The sequence below is a fragment of the Sceloporus undulatus genome, chromosome 4 (assembly GCF_019175285.1).
Source record: "Sceloporus undulatus isolate JIND9_A2432 ecotype Alabama chromosome 4, SceUnd_v1.1, whole genome shotgun sequence".
Lineage (NCBI taxonomy): Eukaryota > Metazoa > Chordata > Lepidosauria > Squamata > Phrynosomatidae > Sceloporus > Sceloporus undulatus.
In genome coordinates this window covers 65,361,156-65,383,379 of record NC_056525.1, presented here as the reverse complement: position 1 = coordinate 65,383,379, position 22,224 = coordinate 65,361,156, and the positions used below count along the sequence as shown (strand labels likewise).

Below are 22,224 nucleotides of genomic sequence, written 5' to 3'. Positions count from 1 at the left end.
ATACAAAGAACATTTCTGAAGAAAAAACAAATTTAAAGAAATGAATGAATACAAACACCAGTTTACTTCATTAGCCTTACAGTTATGCTCCTATAGGTCCACAGTGTAACAACCATGGTTTGTCTCAAAACTAACAATTTAAGTAAAGAACTATGGTAAGTAGGGTAAGTCAGTGAGATGATTTCACCTGTTACATTCATGATGAAGAATTAATCTTCCATTTTTAATCATCCGCATTAATGAATGTTTTTTAAAAACAATTTCCCCTGCTTTGAACTAGTCCCAGTACAGAGGGCATGTATGAGAGAAGAGAGAGGATGGCTCAGCATGTCTTCACAGAAGCAAGACAAATATAAAGGCAGAGGAAGATCTGTCAGCATAATCCTGCTTTGGATGGAGACAACACATCTCTATGCATGAAGGAGACAGAGCTGTGTTACCTCACCAGCTCTTAAACTGTGTTTTTAGTCTGTACACCTTCTCTAGAGAACAGAAGGGCACACTGTCCTGGAAAGAAAGATGCAGGTTGGAAGCTGCCTTTGATGTACAGAATCCACAGAGTGGACATACAAAGTGGGGAAATTGCAGATTGGAAAGTTCAGCTGCACATTAAACTAGTGGAAGAAGCCAAAGTAAATATATGTGCGGGGGAGGGGAGGGAGCAGCAACACCAATACCAACACACACCAATACCAACACAACACAGGTGCTTTATGCAAGCTGAAAGTATGGCATTACCCATCCCTATGTGGTTGGATAAAGACTGATAGAAGAGTAGTATGACAAAAAGTTAAGGGTATGTATAGAATGCAACAGTTGAGTGTACTCTTATTGTTACACATCTTTTAATTCAAAATGGCCAGGAAAATATTTCCTAAAGCTGGAGAGGAGTGAGGAGTTGTTTGACACTGGCATCACCATGGACCATCAGATTCTGAAAATTCATTTCCACAATAGTATAGTACAGTGAGCCCACGTTATATGCGGCTTTGAGCATATGTGCAAAGCTGCGTGGGAATGTTCAGGGCACAAGGGGTGATGCATCTCATTCGGATGAATGGGATGCGCTGCTGCACCGTCACATGCATGAGCCCCGTTCACTTGAATGGGGCTTGAGCACACACAGTATTTGGTTTACGCGGGGGGGGGGGCATCTGGAATGGATCCCCTGCGTAAGCCAAAGGCGCACTGTATATGCTATATAGTATACAGTGATTAAGTGCCAGCATGGGTTACTGGTTTGAGCATTTGACTATGACACTGGAGATCAACATTCAGTTCCCAGCTCAATCATGGAAATCCATTGGGTTACACTCTCTCAGCTTCAAAAAAACCTGTGATAGGGTTGCCATAAGTCCGAAATGACTCAAAGGCACACAACAACAACAACAACAACAACAACAACAACAACAAAGTGATTATACAAAACCTGTAGAGAGAAAACTGTTATGCAAAGACTCCTGAACACAAGATTATCAGGGACTGAGGAAAAGCAATGGATTAATTCAAATTGCACAGACAGTCCTCTTCTGGTTGCCAAACTGTGACTCAGAGATCCTGTCTGTATTGTGAAATATTCTGAGGCAGTGAAGGAGGATGCAGGCACCTTATCTCTTGTCCCATTAGTCTCCTATCTCGACATTCTTCTGCCAATCTGCTATAGCATACAGAACCCTCTTTTACCCAAGGCATGGCAAGTGACGAAGGTATGATATGTGATACCTGCTGCAGATACCTTTTCAGGGGAAAAGGCCCTGTATCTTTAGCAGTACATGCAGGAAAAAGACACTTGTTGCTCCCCCTCCCCAGAAAGATGTGGTGATGAGGAAAGTTTCTTGTATTCATGTCTACCTGACAATGGGTCTTCTGCCCATTAACACACCCCTGTGTCCCAGCCACTGAACTATAATTTATGCCATCAGGCTGCCCCAGCAGAAGTTATTTGAGATGCCTAGAAACAACTTTTATTCATCCCACAATGCCAATAATAGGGATTATGCAGCAAGTGCTGAAGTGCCATCTACTGGTGCTCAGACAATTCACAGGCATCAGGAACTCACTGCTGTATTGTTTGGTGTGTGTGTGTGTGTGTGTGTGTGTGTGTGGTTTTTTCGGGCTATGTGGCCATGTTCTAGAAGAGTTTATTCCTGACGTTTCACCAGCATCCTTGGCTGGCCTCTTCAGAGAACGCCATCTTCTAGAATATGGCCATATAGCTCCAAAAACCCACAAAAACTATGGATGCCAGCCATGAAACCCTTCGACTTCTCGCTGCTGTATTATTTACCAAGATATGTTTACTCTCATTGGCTTGAATTGTCCTGTCATGTCAGATGGATAGAAACATTTCTGTAGGATCCTTAAGACAGGGACATAGCCAAGGAAGGGGGGTCTGTTGGATCCGCCCCCCTTCCATTAGATACAATGAATGGTGTATGCCGCTATCTGGACCCCCCCCCCTTCCCAAAATCCTGGCTATGTCCCTGCTTAAGAGCTTGGGGAAAAGAAGATAAACAGGGATAAGACTTCTCCTGGAAGATGGCCATCTATTCAAACTAAGAGGGGAGTATTTATGCTTCCTGCCACTGAGTGAAGGGTTAAACCAGCAAAGAATTTGTAACTCTTCTCCATTATCTCAGGTGGAAAATGGTTCCTTCTCATATCCCTCCAAGTCACTGTGTGCCTTCTGTGATTACAGGCTGACTTTCCTGTAGCAACAAAAGCCCATGCATGGTCACAGGGAGCCTCCCAATATCAAGAAAACAGCTAATTTGAACACCACACCCCAGATATTACAAAAAAAATTAAAAGCTTGTCCATCATCACCAGCTTTGGTTCAGGGAGTACAGGTTGTGTCTCCCTTATCTGAAATGCTTTTTCAGATTTTGGAATATTTGTATATATAATGTATAATGAGAAAATATGAAGATGGGACTCAAGTCTAAACATGAAATTCATTTGTTTTGTGTGCACCTTATAAACATAGCCTGCAGGTAATTTTATACATAACATTTTTTTAATAATTTTGTGCATGAAGCTAAGATGGTGTACACTGAACCAACAGAAAGCAAAGGTGTCACTATCTCAGCTACCCATGTGAGCAATTTTGGATTATGGAATATTTCAGATTTTGAGATTCCAGACAAGGGAGACTTGAACCTGAATAAATACAAAAAATAAAAAGTGTGTGTGTGTGTGTGTGTGTGTGTGTGTGTGTGTGTGTGTCAGTGGGTGGGTGTGCTACCTGACTGGCCAGGAACTGTACCTGGCCCCTTGTCTCCCCACATTCACCGTCTATGCCATGCCAGGTTTCATGCTGATTGTTTTCTGTTTATGGAGAGAAGAAGTGGCAATGGCCACATAGCTTCCAAAGGAGACCTGGTTTACATTGGAATGGCCCTTGGTTTGTTAGTTATTTTTTTCTGGGAAGAAATACATTTTCACACTATTTTGCCTCCAGCAAGCACTTCTTATGAAATCCATGTCAGGGTCCAATCCTAGTGCCTTTCCCTGTCTTATCTGCAATTCCCTGCAAACTGCCACTCCTCTGCAAACAGTTACAATAATGAATTCAAACTAGGCTGTGCAATTAAAAGAGCTTAGGCGTGATTTATAGCAGGATTATATCTGCAGGGTATTGCCAATGTCTAACATTTGGACACTATGTGGTCCTTGGAAATAAGCAATTACAATGAGCTTGATGTGCTGTATAAACATAAGCACAGAGGGTTTTGTTCACGGTTGGAAACATACCTCTGTTGGCTGGCTAGTCTGGCAGATCAGGGAGAGGGGCCAACCACACAAACACTGATCTGAAAGCTCTCTAACCAAGGAAAGCTTCCAGGAACTCAGTCCTTGGCTTTGTAGATGAACTGCTGGATGCTCAAAAGCACTTCAGGACCTCTCCCATAAATCAATATCACAGGTTGAGTTGCCACCTTTTGTACTGGCTTAGCTCCATTCATTTTCACAGTAGGCTGACATACTAAAGTTTAGCAGGCAAAGGGCTTTCTGTTGTGGAAGGAAATGATGGGTTACCTCCTATACAGTATTTGTATTTCTCAGCCTGCTGTTAAAGACACAAGTAATAGTGAAAGGGAATGGGGCCACTATACAGGGTTCACAATGATTGAAACATTTATTTTTATTCAAGACTTATTCCTCCAACAAGACTAGACCTCATTCAAGCTGACATGATCACAGATGCTTCACTTGCACAGATTATGTGGTACACATTAGGATCCTCAGAGGGTTGGATGTGATTGTGAACAGAATATTATAATTGGCCAAGACTGGAAAGAGATGATATGTCATGGCTTGTAATGAACAATCACTGGAAACATCTCATAGATAGAATACACTTGTCCCTCCATATTCGCTAGGGTTAGGGGCACAAGATCCCCGTGAATATGGAAAAAATGCAAATAACAAAAACACCTTGTTTTTACCTGAGAGGACACTTCTCTAGGACTCTCTAGGTCCTCCAGTGCAACTCTGTGGTCAATGTCCAACCTACACTGACCATAGAACGGCGCTGGAGGAGCTACCAGTGCCTAATAGAGTATTCTCTCTAGGAATCTCTAGGTCTTTCAGTGCAACGTTTAGTTAAAGTTGACCATAGAGTTGCACTGGAGGACCTAGATATTCCTAGAGAGAACATATTAATGAAATCCACGGATAATCAAATCCGCAAATATCAAAGCCACAAATATGGAGGGATGACTGTATTTCAAAAGGCACTGTTTATCAGAGTGTCACTATTCTTCCCATTTTCACCTTGGCTATAACTTATCTAATTGTAGCTCTACAGAATTATAGTATGGACCACACAAAGAACAATGGAGAAGGAGGAAATGGGGAAGATTGTTGGTCTGCCTCTATGTTAGGCAGATGAGAAGCATTCCTCCTAAATTCCACAAATATTTCTGTCTTCGCAGATAATAGCATTCCAGATTATATTCTTCAACACTAAATAAACAGTTGTCTCACAAAATGCAGAAAAGCTTGCACCTTTGTCATTCCCCCCTCTCCGTGGTCTTAAAGCAATGGCTTTTCTACTACTACTACCAGTAACAGACCACATTTTACATCAAGTGCTCTCTCAATCTGCCAGAAAGCAACTTTTGGCATTTCATGGCAGACATTCTGTCAAGCTGTAGCAGAAAATGTAGGAGACACCCAGTTGCTAGATGATCCACCATGTGCAGGACATCACCATGACACTGGCCTCATTGAAAGCATCATACTTACACTTACAGCATTCTAAGCAACACTAACCAATATCAATAATTTCCTTGTCACCTTCTGACATCATCACTTTCTAGACAATGAAGTCAGTAACTTCAACACAGTGGACAGAAATGTGTCACAGTAGAGCTCTGTAATGGTAGCTTCCAAATCTGAAATATGAGTGAAAAGCTAAATCTAATAACATGTTAAATATCCCTTTATCCAGCACCTATAATTCTTTGCACTATGGCCCATATCTCATTCTATAGAAAAAAGTGTTACAATTTACTCATTATTTTGAGCAGTTCTATACATTATTCCTGTCCCATATATCATATCCTTATCAGAACAGTGACTTACCATTTTCCCTGGATTTCTGGATGAATGCCTCTACTCCACTCTCACCATAGCTACCTTCAGAGGCTAAAGTTGAAACATAATTCCACTTAAATGCTTTCACAATATCCACCATTGCCTGGGCCTGGTAGGTGTCTGAGGGAACAACGCGGGAAAAGAAGTCATATCTGCTGTTGTCACTCAAGTCAGGGGCAGTGGAAGCATAGCTTATTTGAGGAATCTGTAAAATCAAAGAGAGAAAACACATTATTAAACTAAACCAGTCTGAGAAATCTACAAATCAAATACTAGCCCATGAGGTTGTCAATAAACTGATGTTGTTCTTCTCTTACAAAAGGGATGGGAGCAAACACTCAAATAACTGAATTAGGGGGAAACAGTGGAAGCATATTCTACTTGCCTGTTTTCGTGAACAGTTTGATGAAAATGTTTGTCCAGTGTGTGGCTGATGTGAAAATGGCAAACTCCATTTTAAATCTAATTACAAAAGAGAACTATAAAAATTAAAGAATGTGCATCTGTGGCAGCTAAACCTCATCAAAACATCACTTGAGATATCTCAAAACCTGACAATGCATTTTTAGTTGCCCAAGCTGCAATGCCCAATTTCAAGTTGAAATTCTAAACTTTACTTTACACAAAAAAGATGTCCAGCCAGAATTTATCAGGAAATTTTGATTCACAACACAAGATGTTACAGAGTGCTTTTTGTTGTCATCCAAGTTATAGTGCACAGTTGCAAGTGAAAAAGATGAAATTCTAAAGAGGAATTTGCTAGAAGTAAAAGGGTGACTCAATGGGAAATAGAGCTAGATCATGTTTCTTTCATTTTTATTCAAGATCTAGCGGGCAATTGCAAGTCATCATTCCAAAGCAGGCATCTTAAAAGAAAAATAGAGGCTGTTTCTGATGGTAAACAAATGGTAAATGTTTCAGAATTTAAGACTATTTGCTATAGAAAAAAGGAAAGAAGACAGACACATGACTGTGGGATACATCATTGTAATAATAATACTAATAATAATAATAATACTTTATTCTTATATACCACTATTCCTTTTTCAAGATCATAGTGGTGTACACGTTAAAAAAACAGTATAAAAACAGCAAAAACAGCGTTAAAACATCAAATAACAATCTAAAAACAGATAATACATCATTGTAGATGGTATTGATAGTGAATATTAAAGAACATAGATAATAAGGATGGGAAGAATATTTGAAAATATTTTTAAATGGCTGTAAAACATGTTTGTTGATTGTCAAGAGATCTTTGAGAAGAATCCTGGATTTATAAAAATCTTCCCTCGGTACTTATTTTATGAAAAATTCACCTGTGGTTGTTTTGTGTATAATAAAGCATTTTTTCTACACCAAAATGTTATTTTCTGCACAGAAATATCATTTCTTGTAATCATTTCTTGCACATTTTGTGCGGTTTCTCTACAAAACAACTTTAGGATTTTTTATTTTTATTTTATTTTTTTGTTTTGTTTGTTTGTTTGTTTTATTTTGCTTATTTTTGGCTTAAGACTGCTGAGCTGATCTTTTTTTAATGTGTTTTTAAAATGCCTAAAAAGAAAAGATTTTTTTGAAGCCAAAGGAGGGACACAAGAAAACTGGGGGAAACTCTGCAAAAGTTAAATCAATATGTTTAAAGCAGAGACCACCCCTGATCCAAACAAAAGTACATTTGTTCAATCCAGAAGATAAAATATGGCTAAAAGAATACAAAACAGATTTCTTTAAGTCCAAAGTGGAGAGGTCCTTTAACAAAAGCAAAAAGAAAATTGCTAATATTATCCATTCCTTTGAGAAGAAAATTAGCACAGAAATGCTAATTTCTAGTAGATAGTATTGGAACCAGGGCTATTCAGTGAGCTTTTAGTAGTAGGAGATTCAGGACAGGTAAGATAAAGTATTCCTTCACACAGAACAGGGGTGGGCAACTATGGCAAGTAGAAAATGGTGTGTGTGTGTGTGTATTAAACAGTACAGTGAGGCCTCGCAAGCTGTTTAAAAGACAAACTGTTGCACATAGGGGTTTCCAGGAACAGCATATATTCCTCCTGTTTTGTTTAAAAAACAGTTTGTCTAGGTATTCTTGAGATACTGAGGGACACATAAACCTTCCTGGGGAACTGCATGCAGCCCCAGGACCTCACTTTGTCCATCCTGATATAGGCTACATCTGCACTGCAGAAATAATGCAGTTTGATACCACTTTAACTGCCATGGCTATAGAATTCTGGGATTTGTAGTTTTGTGAGCTATTTAGCCTTCTCTATCAGAGAGCTCTGGTGTCACAACAAACGACAAATCCTGGGATTCCATAGCATTGAGCCAGATTCCACCTCAACATTAGGAGGAACTTCCTGACAGTAAGGGCTGTTCGACAGTGGAACAAACTCGCTCGAAGTGTAGTGGAGTCTCCTTCCTTAGAGGTCTTCAAACAGAGGCTGGATGGCCATCTGTCGGGGATGCTTTGATTGTGATTTCCTGCATGGCAGAATGGGGTTGGACTGGATGGCCCTTGTGGTCTCTTCCAGCTCTACGATTCTATGATTCTATGATTCTAAGTGTCAAAAGGCATATTTCTGCAGTGCAGATGCAGCCATAGAACCTATTTAAAATATGGAATTTGTTCTTACAAGATGTAGGGATGGCCATTAGTTTAGACATCTTCAAATAGGATTATGGTCCAAATCTTATAGTTAGTCTCTAGAGTAGATCCTTTGATTTAATGGCAATTTGGTAAGTCAACATTATTGTAGGTTCCACTGATTCAATTGGCCTTATCTGGATGGGACAAACAATTAGATTTACAGCTATGTGAATTCATTAAGGATAAGACTAATTTAAATAATCTGCTGCCCTAAGGTCCAAAGTAACAACCTCCATACTATTCCTGGGCCTACAATTGTCTGATCTGACAATAACACTTTAAACAAATGAGTGAATCTAATTAAATTATTTCAGTTATTAATGTCAGCATTCTTGCTGTTGTTTTTATGTCCTGCCCTTTTCTCAATATAGGAACTTAAGGCAGCTAACAATATATTTAAAAACAATAAAAAAGCATTTAAAATATAAAGTTTAAAAACAATTAAATACTTTATAAAGTTTAAAACATTAAACATTTAAAATATTAAAATGCATTAAGAATTCCACACAAACCTTAAAATCTGAATCACACAACACCCAACCTTCATCAGTCTGAAAAAGCCTGGCAGCACTAGAATGTATTTATTCATCTGCTGCCGAATGGACAGCAGGGATGAAGCCATCCTGGCCTCTCTAAGGAGCGAGTTCCAAAGTTTGGGGGCAGCCACTGAGAAGGCCCTCTCTCTTGTTCCCACCAAACACATCTGAGAGGGTGGTGGGACAGACGAAAGGGCCTCTCCAGATATCTTAGAGCTCTACTAGGCTCATAAAGGCAGATATCTTTCCTCAAATAACTTGAACCCAAGCCATATAGGACTTAATACAGTATATAATCAAATTATTTTTCAACCATGACATGCCAGGATGTCCTTCTGGCTGCAAACACACAACTTTCCTGACCCTGCTATAGCCATCTAATTCTGTGTGACCACAGTGTATTTGTCATGATTCAAGTTCTCACAGCAGGAAGAATATCCACAGACTTCCTTTTGCAATGCTCTGTTGGGAGTAGGTCTCAAGGTAGGAATTATTATCAGAGAGACAGAATTCTAAAGGGAATGCATTTGGGTATGAATTAAATGCCATTCTCCAACCTTTAGACCAAGTCAGCTGTGAGCTTGATTTAAAATCAAGGATCATATAAAGAATGAAAGGGTTTGTGCCAGGACTTGGCAGGTGAATGCACCAGCCCTCTCTTGAAAGCAGCAATCTGAGAATGAAGACCAGTCAGCTGTTCCAGCCGACTGCACCTTTGAGACCTTTCATATTTGTACAATATGCCAGCAGGGACTAGGAAACTGTCCCTGGTGCCAACCAGCACTCAAGCTCCAGTGAACTGTTACATGCATCTGAAGGAATAAGTTGCTAACAGTAGTACTACTTTTTCCTGTACTGCTACTTCCCCATGTTTAAACTACAAAAGGCAATCAAAGGTAGTTGAAATGAAGGGTCCAAACCAAAGTCAAACAGGCAATGTGCTCACATAGGTGTAACAGATCAACAGTCTAACGCAGACAGAGACTTTACCCTTGATAACATTGTACTCGGAGTCCTGACCTGTATCCAGACATTGTGTCTTTGACACTTGGTACATCCAGAAACTGGTTGCAAATAAAAATAGTGATAAAGAGAGAATGAAAATCAAGATCTTAAATGGTTCTCAGTGGCTTCTGATTCAACCCAAGGCCCTCTTTAATCAGTCCTGTAAAATGGCACAGTGAGAGCTGATGATTCCAATATCAGTACAGCACTGAATCCGCCCTGGGATCAACAGTGGGCCCTTAGGAATCTCTGGATGGTTTCACACAGAAGAGGCAAGTGTCATTAAAATGTGATTAAAACATGGTAATACAGTAGGCCCTTCTTATACACAGATTTTTTAATACATGGATTCAAGTATCCACGGTTTGAAAATATTCAAAAAAAAGTATAAAGTTACCTTGATTTTCCATTTTTTATAAGGAACACCATTTTGCTATGTCATTATATTTAATGGGACTTGAGCATACACAGATTTTGTTATACACGAGGGATCTTGGAACCAAACCCCAGCATATAACAAGGGTCCACTGTAGTGCAATTCGGGGAAAGATTATCACACACCCATGCACTTCTCCCATTTGTGTCCCATGCGTAAACTGTAAGGAACATGTCTTTGGGTAATAACATGAGTTTCTGTTATTATCCAGTGGTGCATCCCAGTTTACGCATGAGACACAAATGGGAGAAGCATGCAGGGATGTGATAATCTTCCCCCGATTGCACTATTACCGCATTTTAATCACGTTTTCATTATGCTTGCCTCCTCCATGTGATGGCATCCTAAGTACATATATATCAGTATGCCTACACACACACACACACACACACACACACACACACACATATATATGTATATATATATAATTTTTAAACCATAGATGGTTGAATCTGTGGATAAGGAAGCTGTGGATATGGAGGGCCAACTGGAATCCAAACTTGAAAGGTGCTATCTGCGGTGTATTCAACTATTCAGGGAATAGGGTTCAGCACTTTCCTAGGTACTTTTACAATTAAGACCAAACTCCAAAGCTGTTTCACTGTCTCAGACCCACCAGCTGCCACCAAGATAATGGTTATGCTTCACCTAGCAGAGAACAGCAATAATTCTGAAACTAGAAGGATAGCCTATTCTTTCTCCTTTTCAAAAGAACATGTTCTGTCTGATCACAGCCAAGGAGCTTGGGAAGCACTCGAAATCATCATGCCATTGCTGTCCTGTTTTCTCTCACAAAACTTGGCACCACAACAGAGAATGACAGATGAAAGAAAAGGCTGGAGTCTCCCCCAAGAAGAAAAGAAGATGATAAACAAAAACCTCAGCCTCTCATCTCTTAAGAATACATGTAGGAAGAAAAGAGAGAGGTTCCAGATGGATTCTGGGCTCAGGAGCAGCCACAGAAGGGAGATCTAAAGGACTCCTAAGACTTGGGTTTCAGATTTCTAAAAGAGCCGATAAAACAGTTCTCTTCTGCTTTAATTTCCCCCCTTTCATGGTTTATATTTGCTTAATTGGTGCAGCTGTCACCGCCCACCAACTTTGCCTCTTCCCATGCTTGGAGCCTAATTATGATGGGCTTCAAAAGGGCAGTCAGGAAACTCCAGGGATAGGAGAGAAAAGGAAAGTTTTTTTAAAAAAAATACTGTACACACACACACACATATAGGAGAAACATGACAGCTGAAACTATCAACCAGTCACTTTGGTAACAACCCCCCTACTTGTACACACACATACACACACACTATATATTTAATGAAGTTACCTTCTGAGGTTTGATTCTTTTTTTTTTTTAATGGCCTTGATCACATATTATTTTAGAACAAACCAGTTCTGAAGCCCAAAACGGCAGCATTTAACGCCATAGCGAGTTGTGGCCAAAGCAGAAGGGGCCCAAGGCACCAAGAGACAAAAGTATAAGTATAGGGGTGTCTGAATTAGCACCATGTAGAAACATAGCTGTAGGTTGGTTAGATACTCAAAATGGACACAAAATACTTATTAGAATGACCTTGCTAGATGCTCCCTGCTTGTATTATGTTGAGTGTGACAAATAATGTCTATCTGTGAGACTATGAGTTCGCAGATCTCATACCCTCCAATATTTCACAGAAAAACTGGGACACATGTGGCCAAGCAAGAGTGTAGTTTAAATCAAAAAGTTGTTAATGGGGAAGATGATAAGCTAGGAGAGGATGCACTGGTTTGCTTTTGCCACAGCATCCTGAGAAGGGTAAGGTTCTGTTCCATCCTTTCCTCTCTCCCCTCTTTTGAGTTAACTAAGTACAAATTATTTTTGCACATTGAAGCTAACAAAAAGAATTTCAGCATGGAGAAATGTAAGCACTTGAGGGGGGAATGAAATGCACAGATATAGGATGGGGGACACCTGGCTAAATGAGACTACGTATGGAAGGGATCTGGGAGTCCAAGTAGACCACAAGTTGAACAGGAGTCAACAGTGCGATGTGGCAGCTAAAAAGGCCAATGCGATTTTAGGCTTCATCAATAGAAGTACAGTGTCTAGATCAAGGGAAGTAATAGTGCCACTCTATTCTGCTCTTGTCAGGCCCCACCTGGAATACTGTGTCCAGTTCTGGGCACCACAATTCAAAAAGGATGTTGAGAAACTGGAGCGTGTCCAAAGGAGGGCGACTAAAATGGTGAAACCAAGCCCTATGAGGAATGACTTAGGGGGCTGAGGATGTTTAGCCTGGAGAAGAGAAGGTTGAGAAGTGATATGATAGCCCTGTTTAAATATTTGAAGGGATGTCAAGATTCGAATGGCTTGATACCATGGTAAGGTTTGGGAGATTTAATGGCATTCTTTATAATGAGCAAACCTGCATTTGTAGAGATCATGAAATTGAGGATATAGCTCACATATTATTTGAGTGCCAACTGTACCAGCAGGAAAGAGATCTGTATCTCGGTCCATATATCAAATGAACAATGTACTGGGATACTCACATTAGAACAACATATTTCATAAGTGGTCAAGACTCAAAAATATCTCTCATTACAGCTTGATATTTAAGCAAAGCAATACACCTGAGATCTAGATCAGGGGCAGGCAACCTGCGGCCCGTGGGCTGGATGTGGCCCAGCGAGGCTTTGGGACCGGCCCCAGCCCAGTCCTGCTGCCGATTGCTGCTGGGGCCTTTGGCCTCTTGCACGCAGGGTCTATAGAAGCCTCAGAAACATGCATTTATATTAACATTTTTTTTAAAAATCAGCAAATTTTTTCACGTGTCCTCCACTTTTTTAAAAAAAGTGTCCACCATTTGAAAATTTTGTCTTACATTTGTCCCGGTTTAATTATTTCTTTAATTTGTTTTAAAATTATTTAATTATTTATTTTTTGGCTTCGGCCCCCCAGTTGTCTGAGGGACAGCAACCCGGCCCCCCGGCTCAAAAAGGTTGCCTACCCCTGATCTAGATGATTGGGGTAAATTGCAGGGGTGATGAAGAATTTTGATGTATGATTGTAACTTTATTCTGTTTATCACATTGCTGACTTTTGTATTATTGTTATTTTTATCTACCCATATATCTTTTTTAACCTTTTACACAGAGTCTTATAGAGTGATTTATTAGTTTTGTATTTATATAGTTTTGTATCTATATAGTTTTATTATATTTTTATTCTTATACCCATATATTTTACTCTTATTTTCCTCTTATATAACTCTAATTTAGAGTTTTATACAGAGTTTTATATAGAATTATATAGAATTTTATCTATTTTGTATTTTGTATTCTGTATTGTAGTACGTTGAGATGGCCTATGGGCTAATCAATAAATACTGACTGTGTGGTTGAAGGGATGTCATATTGAGGAGGGAGCAAGCTTGTTTTCTGCTGCACCAGAGAATAGGACATGAAGCAATGGAAGCTACAGGAAAAGAGAGTCCAGCTGAACATTAGGAGGAACTTCCTGACAGTAATGGCTGTTTGACAGTGGAACAAACTCCCTCGGAGTATAGTGGAGTCTCCTTCCTTGGAGGTCTTTAAACAGTGGCTGGATGGCCATTTTTCAGGTATACTTTGAATGAGAGTTCCTGCATGGCAGTGAGTTGGACTGGATGGCGCTTGTGGTCTCTTCCAACTCTAGGATTCTAGTTTGCAGCATCTGAGGAAAGCTGAGGCCAAAGGAGGTGGGGGGGGCTGAACTGCACGCTGCACTTCAGTTTCCAGTTAAATATATTTATTTATGACCGAGGTACAGAGAGGTTTAGAAATAGTCAGTTTCTCTTAAACATAGCAATAGCTAACAAAAACTCAGCAAAAACCTAGAATCTTTACTAAGATCCTAAAAATAACAGCTCATCAATGCAGCTTGCAGGTAAAGGGCAATCTGTCTTAAGTCTTATCTTATCTTGATTCTAGGGCTAGCTACATGGAGACTAAAGGCTCTTTCACACTACACAATGATAGAATTGTGATGCCACTTTAACTATCATGGTTCCATCCTAGTCTCTTCATGGAGAATGCTCCCATGCCTCATGAAACCACAAACCTAAGAATTATTTAGGAAGTTGTCATGAGAGTTAATGTGTAACATAGTGCTATCATTCTGTAGTGTGAAATGGCCCAAAGAGAAGCTTGTTTAATAAAAGAAAGGCATTCCCATGGGTGCTATATCGCCCTTCTCACTCCTGCAAGCACCTAGGTATCTGGTCAACATAAAACTAAGTCACAAAGGGAGGTGAAAGTTTAGGAATATGTAGAAATCCAGGTGCTGATGTCTATAGCTGCCTGGATGTGCTTGGGCAGCAATATTTGTTTGGTGGCCTGATCAACTCATCATACCATCCTGACCAGTTTGCTTTTCAATAGATAAACTCTATACAGGCAGAAATTCACAGTCAGTTCTTCATATCAGCATTAAATAGGAAATCAAATTAGTCTTGTACTCAGCTACCTCTTAGCTTCAGGCATTCTTACTAAGAGTTGAAATTAATATTTAAAATTCAACAGAGTTTCCATATCCACCATTCCAGATTTTCAGATAAAAAAAAGCAAACTGCAAACCTACCTTTTGCATGCAAGATTTTTCTCAAGATTCTAAATATGGTTTAGATTCATTGCTATCTTAAGATTATTTTGAAAGATTTCAGATACAAAATCTAATAACAACAGCTCTCAAACAGTAATTTCCATTGCATGTTATCTATCAAATGTCAGGTTTTTAAAATGCTACTACATGTTAACTATTGAATACTATCCAGTATTATTACTATAGCATGTTCAGCCATCAAAGATTGTCAAAGATTATATAGTAGTGTTGTCAGAAAAATAGCTTGTCTCTTACTATTGATCTTCCTCTTCGATATGCAACCACTATGGAGTGCTGGACACACTAAATTCATAGTCAGCAGCATTGAGGCCTTAAACAAGCTTTCCTCAATCTGGTACTCTCCAAATACATTGTACAGCTCTGACTAGTGATGATGGGATGTTGTGATGCTGGGAGCTGTAATAGACGTCTGGAGGGCACTGGCTTGAGAAAGGCTGCTTTACACAGTCCCATGTGAACTGAGTGTGTATACTCAAACATGGTCCAGGTTCTTCTGCTAAGACACATCAAGGTGTAAAATGTTTCCTGAAGTAAGAACATTTGATCTATGAAATGTATTTAAAAGCTATTTGTACTGCCCAAAACTATGTAACATTACCTGTGAACAATCACATATTGCAGAAATATAAATTGTCATGGGTGTTCAAATGTTGAAATAAAATATCATTAAGTATCAAATTCAGATATCAATATTCTGAAAACCCAGATAATATTTGAGGGAGAGAACAGCTAGGGAACATTTGCCATCAAAATGCACAGGGGAGAAATTTGAGGTGAATCTCTGGAAGCAATTTCATTTTAGTTCTAATTCCTAGAGACCACACAGGCCATTAATTATCATGTACAATGAAATATATAACCGACATTTCATTTCAGCAACAGTCTAATGAATCCACAGTACATTATTATTGCCAATATTTAGATTTATAACTCAACCTAAACCTTTAAGATTCAGAGCAAGTAATAGCTTTTCTCATTAACCCACTGAGATAGATCACTACTGTTTCCATTTCACTGATAGAGAACCGAAGCTGGGATCTAAATGACCTGTTCAAGGCCATGAAAGCTGGGGCGACATCTGAACTTAGATTGAAGACCATAATGCTATCTATTGAAACTGGCTATTTTAAAAAAAATAATCACATTTTATATTAGCTGAGCTGTTTTATTTATTTAAAAATGTTATATTGTTATGGCTGACCATAGTCGATCACTTCTTTGTTATGTATGATAGGTCACTGATGTTTTCTCAGTGGGAGTTAGTGTTTAGGAAATGGTTTGAGATCATTGAACATAGAGTATCTGAGTTTGGAAGAGGTCATTGTCATCTGAGGCCCTTTCAGACTACACAATTATAGTGCTATGATTGCAGTTTAGCTGCTCAACAATATCCTATGGCAGTGGTTCTCAGACCCCCCCCCCGGGGGGGGGGGGCAAGGGAGTTGCTCAAAGGACAGGAAACTTGGCATCCTTGATCCCTTCTCCTCCACCTCCTCTTCCCAAACATCTTCTATTCTGGAGGGGAAGAGAAAGGGAAGGGAGCCTTTGTCTGGAGGAGGAGGAAATTGAGAGCTATTTCCTCGTAAAATGTTAAAATATGACTGTGGGAATGAAAAGACACACACAAAACAAAACAAAATGTTTTTATTAAGATACTGTGTTGAAGGGTGTGTGTGATGTTCGCATGTAAATGTAAATGGAGTCCCACAGGTAAAAAGTTTCAGAACCACTGTCCTATGAGTTCCTGGGATTTGCCATTTGAAGAAGGGCTATTTAGAATTCACAGCCAGAAAGCTCTATTGCTTCTGACCAAACTACAAAACCTAGGAATCCATAGGATACAGCCATGACAGTTAAAGTGGAATCATAGTACTTTAATTGTGTAGTATGAAAGGGCCCCGGATTAAGCACAGAGAAACTGATGTAAAACAGACTGTGCAAAAAAAAAAATGCTGTGTTACAGGACTTATTTTGAGATTCAAGATTTTCTGCACAGAAAACAGTATGTCTGCACAGCAATATTGTTTTTTTATTAAGAAGCTGTTTTCTGCACACACAAAAATCTATGTACAAATTTACATTAAATAAGCTCCAAAATGTAAATATTTTAATCAGTCCAGGATTTTCTTGCTGAGGTTACTCAAGAAGAAGAGCTTACAATTTTTCAAATTTTTTTGGGGGGGGAAATCTATCACCAGAGTTAGCTGGTGGCCAAAGGCACATCATGGGGTCCTACTCTCTGAATTGGTGGACCTGCAACATGGTGAAGGGGAAATTCACAGATCTGTAGTCCACTAAAGAAACTTTTTGAACACCAGTATATCCATTGTTGCCTGTGTTTATGTTCTACTCTTATGCTAGTAAATGAATACACACACACACACACACTAAAATATAATCCAAAAAAATTCCATAGGCTTCTGGCAATCTTTCTTTCAAAGTATGGTGAACACAGATGGTGGTACCCCTGGATGTTTTCACCATCTAGAGAACATCACACTACAGGAACTGGTCTGGTCAGACATAACTGGAGGAGAGGAAGGGAGAAACCCCATTTTCATTCATTTCTGGAAACAACAGAAGTGACAAACCATTCAGGAAACATGGCACCTTCTAAGGAATGCATGGATGAAAGCAACATCTGGCTTTCCCATGGCTGTTCAGTATACCTGAGAGGCAGATCTGGCTTACAAGAACAACATGACACCTTCTCCTTACAAGTCCACCACATCTGAAGGCAACAGGCTATCTTAAAGCATGCAAAGCAGTTTCCCTGGAATACACAACTTAGTCTTCCAACAGAAGACAAAAACCAAGGTGCTGCTGCTGTTCTATAGGGTGAAAAAGACTGGCTCTAAATGCTGGCTTCCTGGCAGCTTAGAGGAATGGTGTTTAGACACCACATGCCCCCAAGATGTCCAGAAGCTTCCCAGATGCCCAGATGTGGACCAGCTTCCAAGCGCTCTGGTGGCATGGTGTTTACATGCTGCATGCCACAGGACCACTATAATGCTGCAGCAGGGTGAGAAAAAACAGCTTTTTCCTCATGCAAAAAGGACCAGCAATTTGCTGCTTCTTTTGGGCCAGCAAAATGGTAGGTTGGGACTGTGGTGTGCAATTGCTGCAGCCCCAATCTGGCTTTCTCAGGGGCAGCTTCAAGCCACCCTTCGGGGCAGTCTGTTTAGCCCCTATCACCCAACATCTAATACCTAGGTAACCACTTCATTCTGCCTGATGGGAGGGTCAGCCTTGCTAGCAACAATTGCCTCCCATTGGACTATATTTCTGGGAGGGAACTGGCAAGATCAACTCTGAGTATTCCTTGCCTAAGAAAGCCCTATGAAAATTCATGGGGTTGCCTTAATTAACAGATGATTTAAAGGCACATAAATAAACACTTACTTCTAGCCAGAAGGTAGATGCAGAGCAGAAAGTAACAGGGTTGCAGATTGGCCATTAAGGCCGGCCTGGGGCAGAATCAGGGCAGGGCATCCACATGATGCACACCCCGCATCTGCCTCCATGGCAGTGTGATGCTGCGCACCACACTAGGCAGCGTGTGGTGTCATGGTGCACTTCTGGTGCTGCAGAGCACAAAAAGGGGGCCGTCATTTGATGCCCACTTTTATGCTCAGCAGCACCAGAAGTGCACCATGACACCACACGCTGCCTGGTACGGTGCGCAGCACTTTTTGTGCTGCAGAAAGGCCAGATCGGGCGTGCGGCATGCGGTTGCTGCAGCCCAAATATGGCAAAGATGGAGGCGGCTGTAGGCCACCCCTTCAGGGGCAGTCTGCACAGCCCCTAAGTTCTGGCACTAAAATGACTGGGAGGGAGAGAAGAAGCTAAAAACATAGCCCCGCAAGAAAGTCTTTCCAATTTGTAGCAACAAATCAAATGAGACTTGCAAATTATAGCAAGCTGCTACTCTGTAGCTAAGCTGTACACAGCCCTTTCCTCTTGTCAGCTGAGCTGAGCCTACCAAAAATGGAGAATTTTCATCCTTGTCTTCTATCTGGCCACAAAACCTGGAAACTCAGGGCCAGGCCCTGAGATCTGACAACACTAATTACATTCTGTCTTCCTGATGTAAGATTTCAACCATTGTCACCACAATACTCAGAACAGAATATACAGCAATAACATCAGCAAGCATTTGAACCACATAATAATTCAAATAGTAATTATAACTGTAACTAAAATTTACAGGTATAATATTATCTTTTTTAAATTCACAATTGTAATGTATATTTATTTATGCCCTAGTTATTGCAGAATGAAATTAACTCCAAGTAACTACTTGTCTTTAATTAGTTAACTAATTCCAAGCTTATGAAGTTAGTTAGCTAATTCCAAGCTTTAGTTGAATTCTTGCTGCAGCACAGATTTGATACATAGTAAACAGATGGCTGAGAGGAATGAATGGGGAAGAAGCAATCCCACCCCTTGCTGGGCGTTGGTTTTTAAAACTCTCTAGCCAATGGAGCAATAAATAAGCCTCTTAAATTAATCAATGCTGTCCTGCACTGAATAGTTCATTTAGAATGATTTAGTACCAGAGGATCTTGTACTGCCAAGCACTTATATACCACTTTACCTCTTCAAAATGCTCTATAGGCATTAATTAATCTTAGAGATGGAAAGACCTACTAAATCATCAGAGCTTCTCCCTCTCCACTCACTCCCCACAGCTGCCCAGTTCCCTTCCACAAAGATGCACAAGGTTATTACAGCTGTCACCACTTCTCTGCTCAGATTCAACTGTCTTCACTCTGCTATTTCTATGCCATGGAATACAAAAATCATCATAGGATTATATCCTGGGCATTGTGGGACACCAGCATGTCAGGATAGGAAAGGCTTTCCCAAAGTATGAGATCTCGTCTCACAAGCTTTTCAGTTCAGTTTGTCACTCATCTGCATGTCTTTTCTCCCCACACCTGTCAACATATACACTTCAGCTAGTCTTCAGATGCCTTATTTGTTAAAGGTTAATAAGGAGTGGTTTAGTTCAGTTGGAGGGCATTGATCCTCAAAATAGTCAGTGGATAGGGACTGAATCAAGAGTGGAGGATTCTTAACCTGAAATTTTGAGTCTCTGAGCTTTACAGGCTGAAGGTTTTAAAAATGGACAATTCATCAGAGTGACTCCAAGTGAGAATGAGGTAGAAGGGAAGAAATCAGGTTGAGGACTTGCTGATTTTGCAGCAAAAACAATTATTTCTTTATTAAAATGGCAAAAAAGGCAGCAGAAACCAACAGAGAGGTCTGTATCAATGCAAGATGTTTCTTAAAGTAAAAGAGGACAAAAATGGCATGGAAATTAAAGCTTATTCTTCACCAATCTAAGAGAGGTGTAGCTAAGTTTAAGGAACTACAGGCTAAAACACTCACATGGGTTTTCTCATCCTCTGAGGTGAAGAGGAATTCAGAGATTGGGGCAACAGAAGGCAGGGAAGCAGGAGAGAGAGAGACTCTCCCTTCATTTTCTAAGACAACCCCCAAATTAGGAAGAGATTAAATACAGAGAGAGAGAGACTTGGGGGATGTCTTGGAAAGTGAAGGGAATGCCTCTTGGTTGAGCAAAACATGACCCCAATGTTGTTGTATAGAGGGTTCAATAAACAAAAACATGTGCTTAAAGTAATGGGTGCAAAGCTTGTGCTTCTATGCAAAGTCCTTACAGGTACTAGCAATGACTCTTAGATCATCTGGGGGGTACAGAACAATGGAATTGCATGTGTGAGACAAAGCCAGTTAAGTATAGACATTGGCGGGGTACAGACCGCCGCCGCCAGTAGGTCCGCGGGGGAGCCGGAGCCTTCAGACGGCCCGACTCCCGCGCGGACCGAAAAAAGAAGCTCCAAAATGGAGCTTCTTTTACCGTCGCGTTTGCGACGTAGCGAGGCGCCAGGGGCGCGCTCGCTACGTCACAAGCGGCGCGACACATCTGGACGCTGTGCATCCAGTACGTAAAGATGGCGGCGCCCGTATGAACAGGGCGCCGCCATCTTGTACGTATTCAATACGTACTAGGGTTAGGGGGGTGCGGAAGCACCGCCCCTTCCTAACCCTAGTACATATTGTATACGTACTATTTGGCGGTCTGTAAACCGCCATTTATCCTCTTTCAAATCCATATAGGGTTGATCAACTTCTCTGGAAGCTACATGATACTTCACAATGGGGGGGGGGGGGGGAGATCCAGTCTGAGTCACTTTGGCGGGTCTCCATTCATTGGAGATAAACAAATCAGTTAAGCTTCCAGATAGGATTGTTTTCATCAATGAAACCATTTTCTTATCAGCAGGAGAGGGGGCAGAAATGAGGCTTGACTTCTCCAAGGGATCCAGGCTGTCTTCCCCTACCCTGCAGATTCTGGCAAGATGCAACTCTCTGCCCCCTCATAACAAATCCTGTCTACAACACAAACCCCTCTGCTCTGCGCTGCTCTGCGCTGCTCTGCACTGCGCTGCACTGCGCTCCTGGAAGTTCTCTGTCTTCTCTTCCTTGCTGTCTTCCCAACTATATCGCACAGATTAGCCTGCCCAATAACAAAGTCAGGTGAATTCTAATATTTCTCTTGCTGATGCAGGAAGTCTTACTGTTTTCCTGCACATGACAGAGGGAGCAATATCCACCTTAATGAATTCTAACAAATTCTAATGCCTTAATTCACTAAGGCATATTTTTAACTTCAACATTAACTGAAGAATCTATTGAGTTTGGGGAAATCATTAGAAAAAATTAATGGATTGGTTCTTACCTAGTTAATTAGTGTGTTAATTCCTATCGAGTTAATTCCCTCACTTTTTCTCTCATATAGGTCTTCATTTGACTATATATATATATATATACACACACACACACGCACACACACATACATGCAATTATGGTTTCAATCTGAAATGGAAAAATGGTGTGGGCTTGGACTGCAAAATTACATTTTTAAAATTATGAATACAATGATGTGCTGAAACCATCCACAACTGAGCAGCAATAGAATCATAGTCTAGGTCCCTGAATAGCATCCTAACTGCTCAGGATGACAATATATTCATTCTTCTTGAAAGTGACTTTCTAAGGTAGCACAACTTCTTAAATGTTTCACCTCAGCCTATTCTCTGCTGAATGTGTCATTGCTTCTCTAGGCAGAAAAGCATATGGAATGAAAGGGTGAGAATGAGTGGCTTTCTCCTCCACACTGCCTTTTGTCAAACACATAAGCACCAAAATTGGGAAGAAAAATTGCATGTGACCTAAGATGCAAAGAAACTGAGATGAACAGATACAATTCCTCAGTGATTTGTGGCCGTGTACACATCAGCACTCAAGGTAAATGAACAACTTCTAA

The 22,224-nt window shown here is 40.4% G+C and overlaps 1 protein-coding gene across 1 annotated transcript in view; it reads right to left on the bottom strand.

Annotated features, from left to right (window-relative positions):
- The window catches only part of GRM4 (glutamate metabotropic receptor 4), a 456,565-nt gene that overhangs the window by 242,636 nt on the left and 191,705 nt on the right, over nucleotides 1-22,224 (bottom strand). Inside the window, exon 3 of the mRNA XM_042465970.1 lies at nucleotides 5,590-5,806. Coding sequence (XP_042321904.1) covers nucleotides 5,590-5,806 — 217 coding nt within the window. The remainder of the gene's footprint in view (nucleotides 1-5,589; nucleotides 5,807-22,224) is intronic.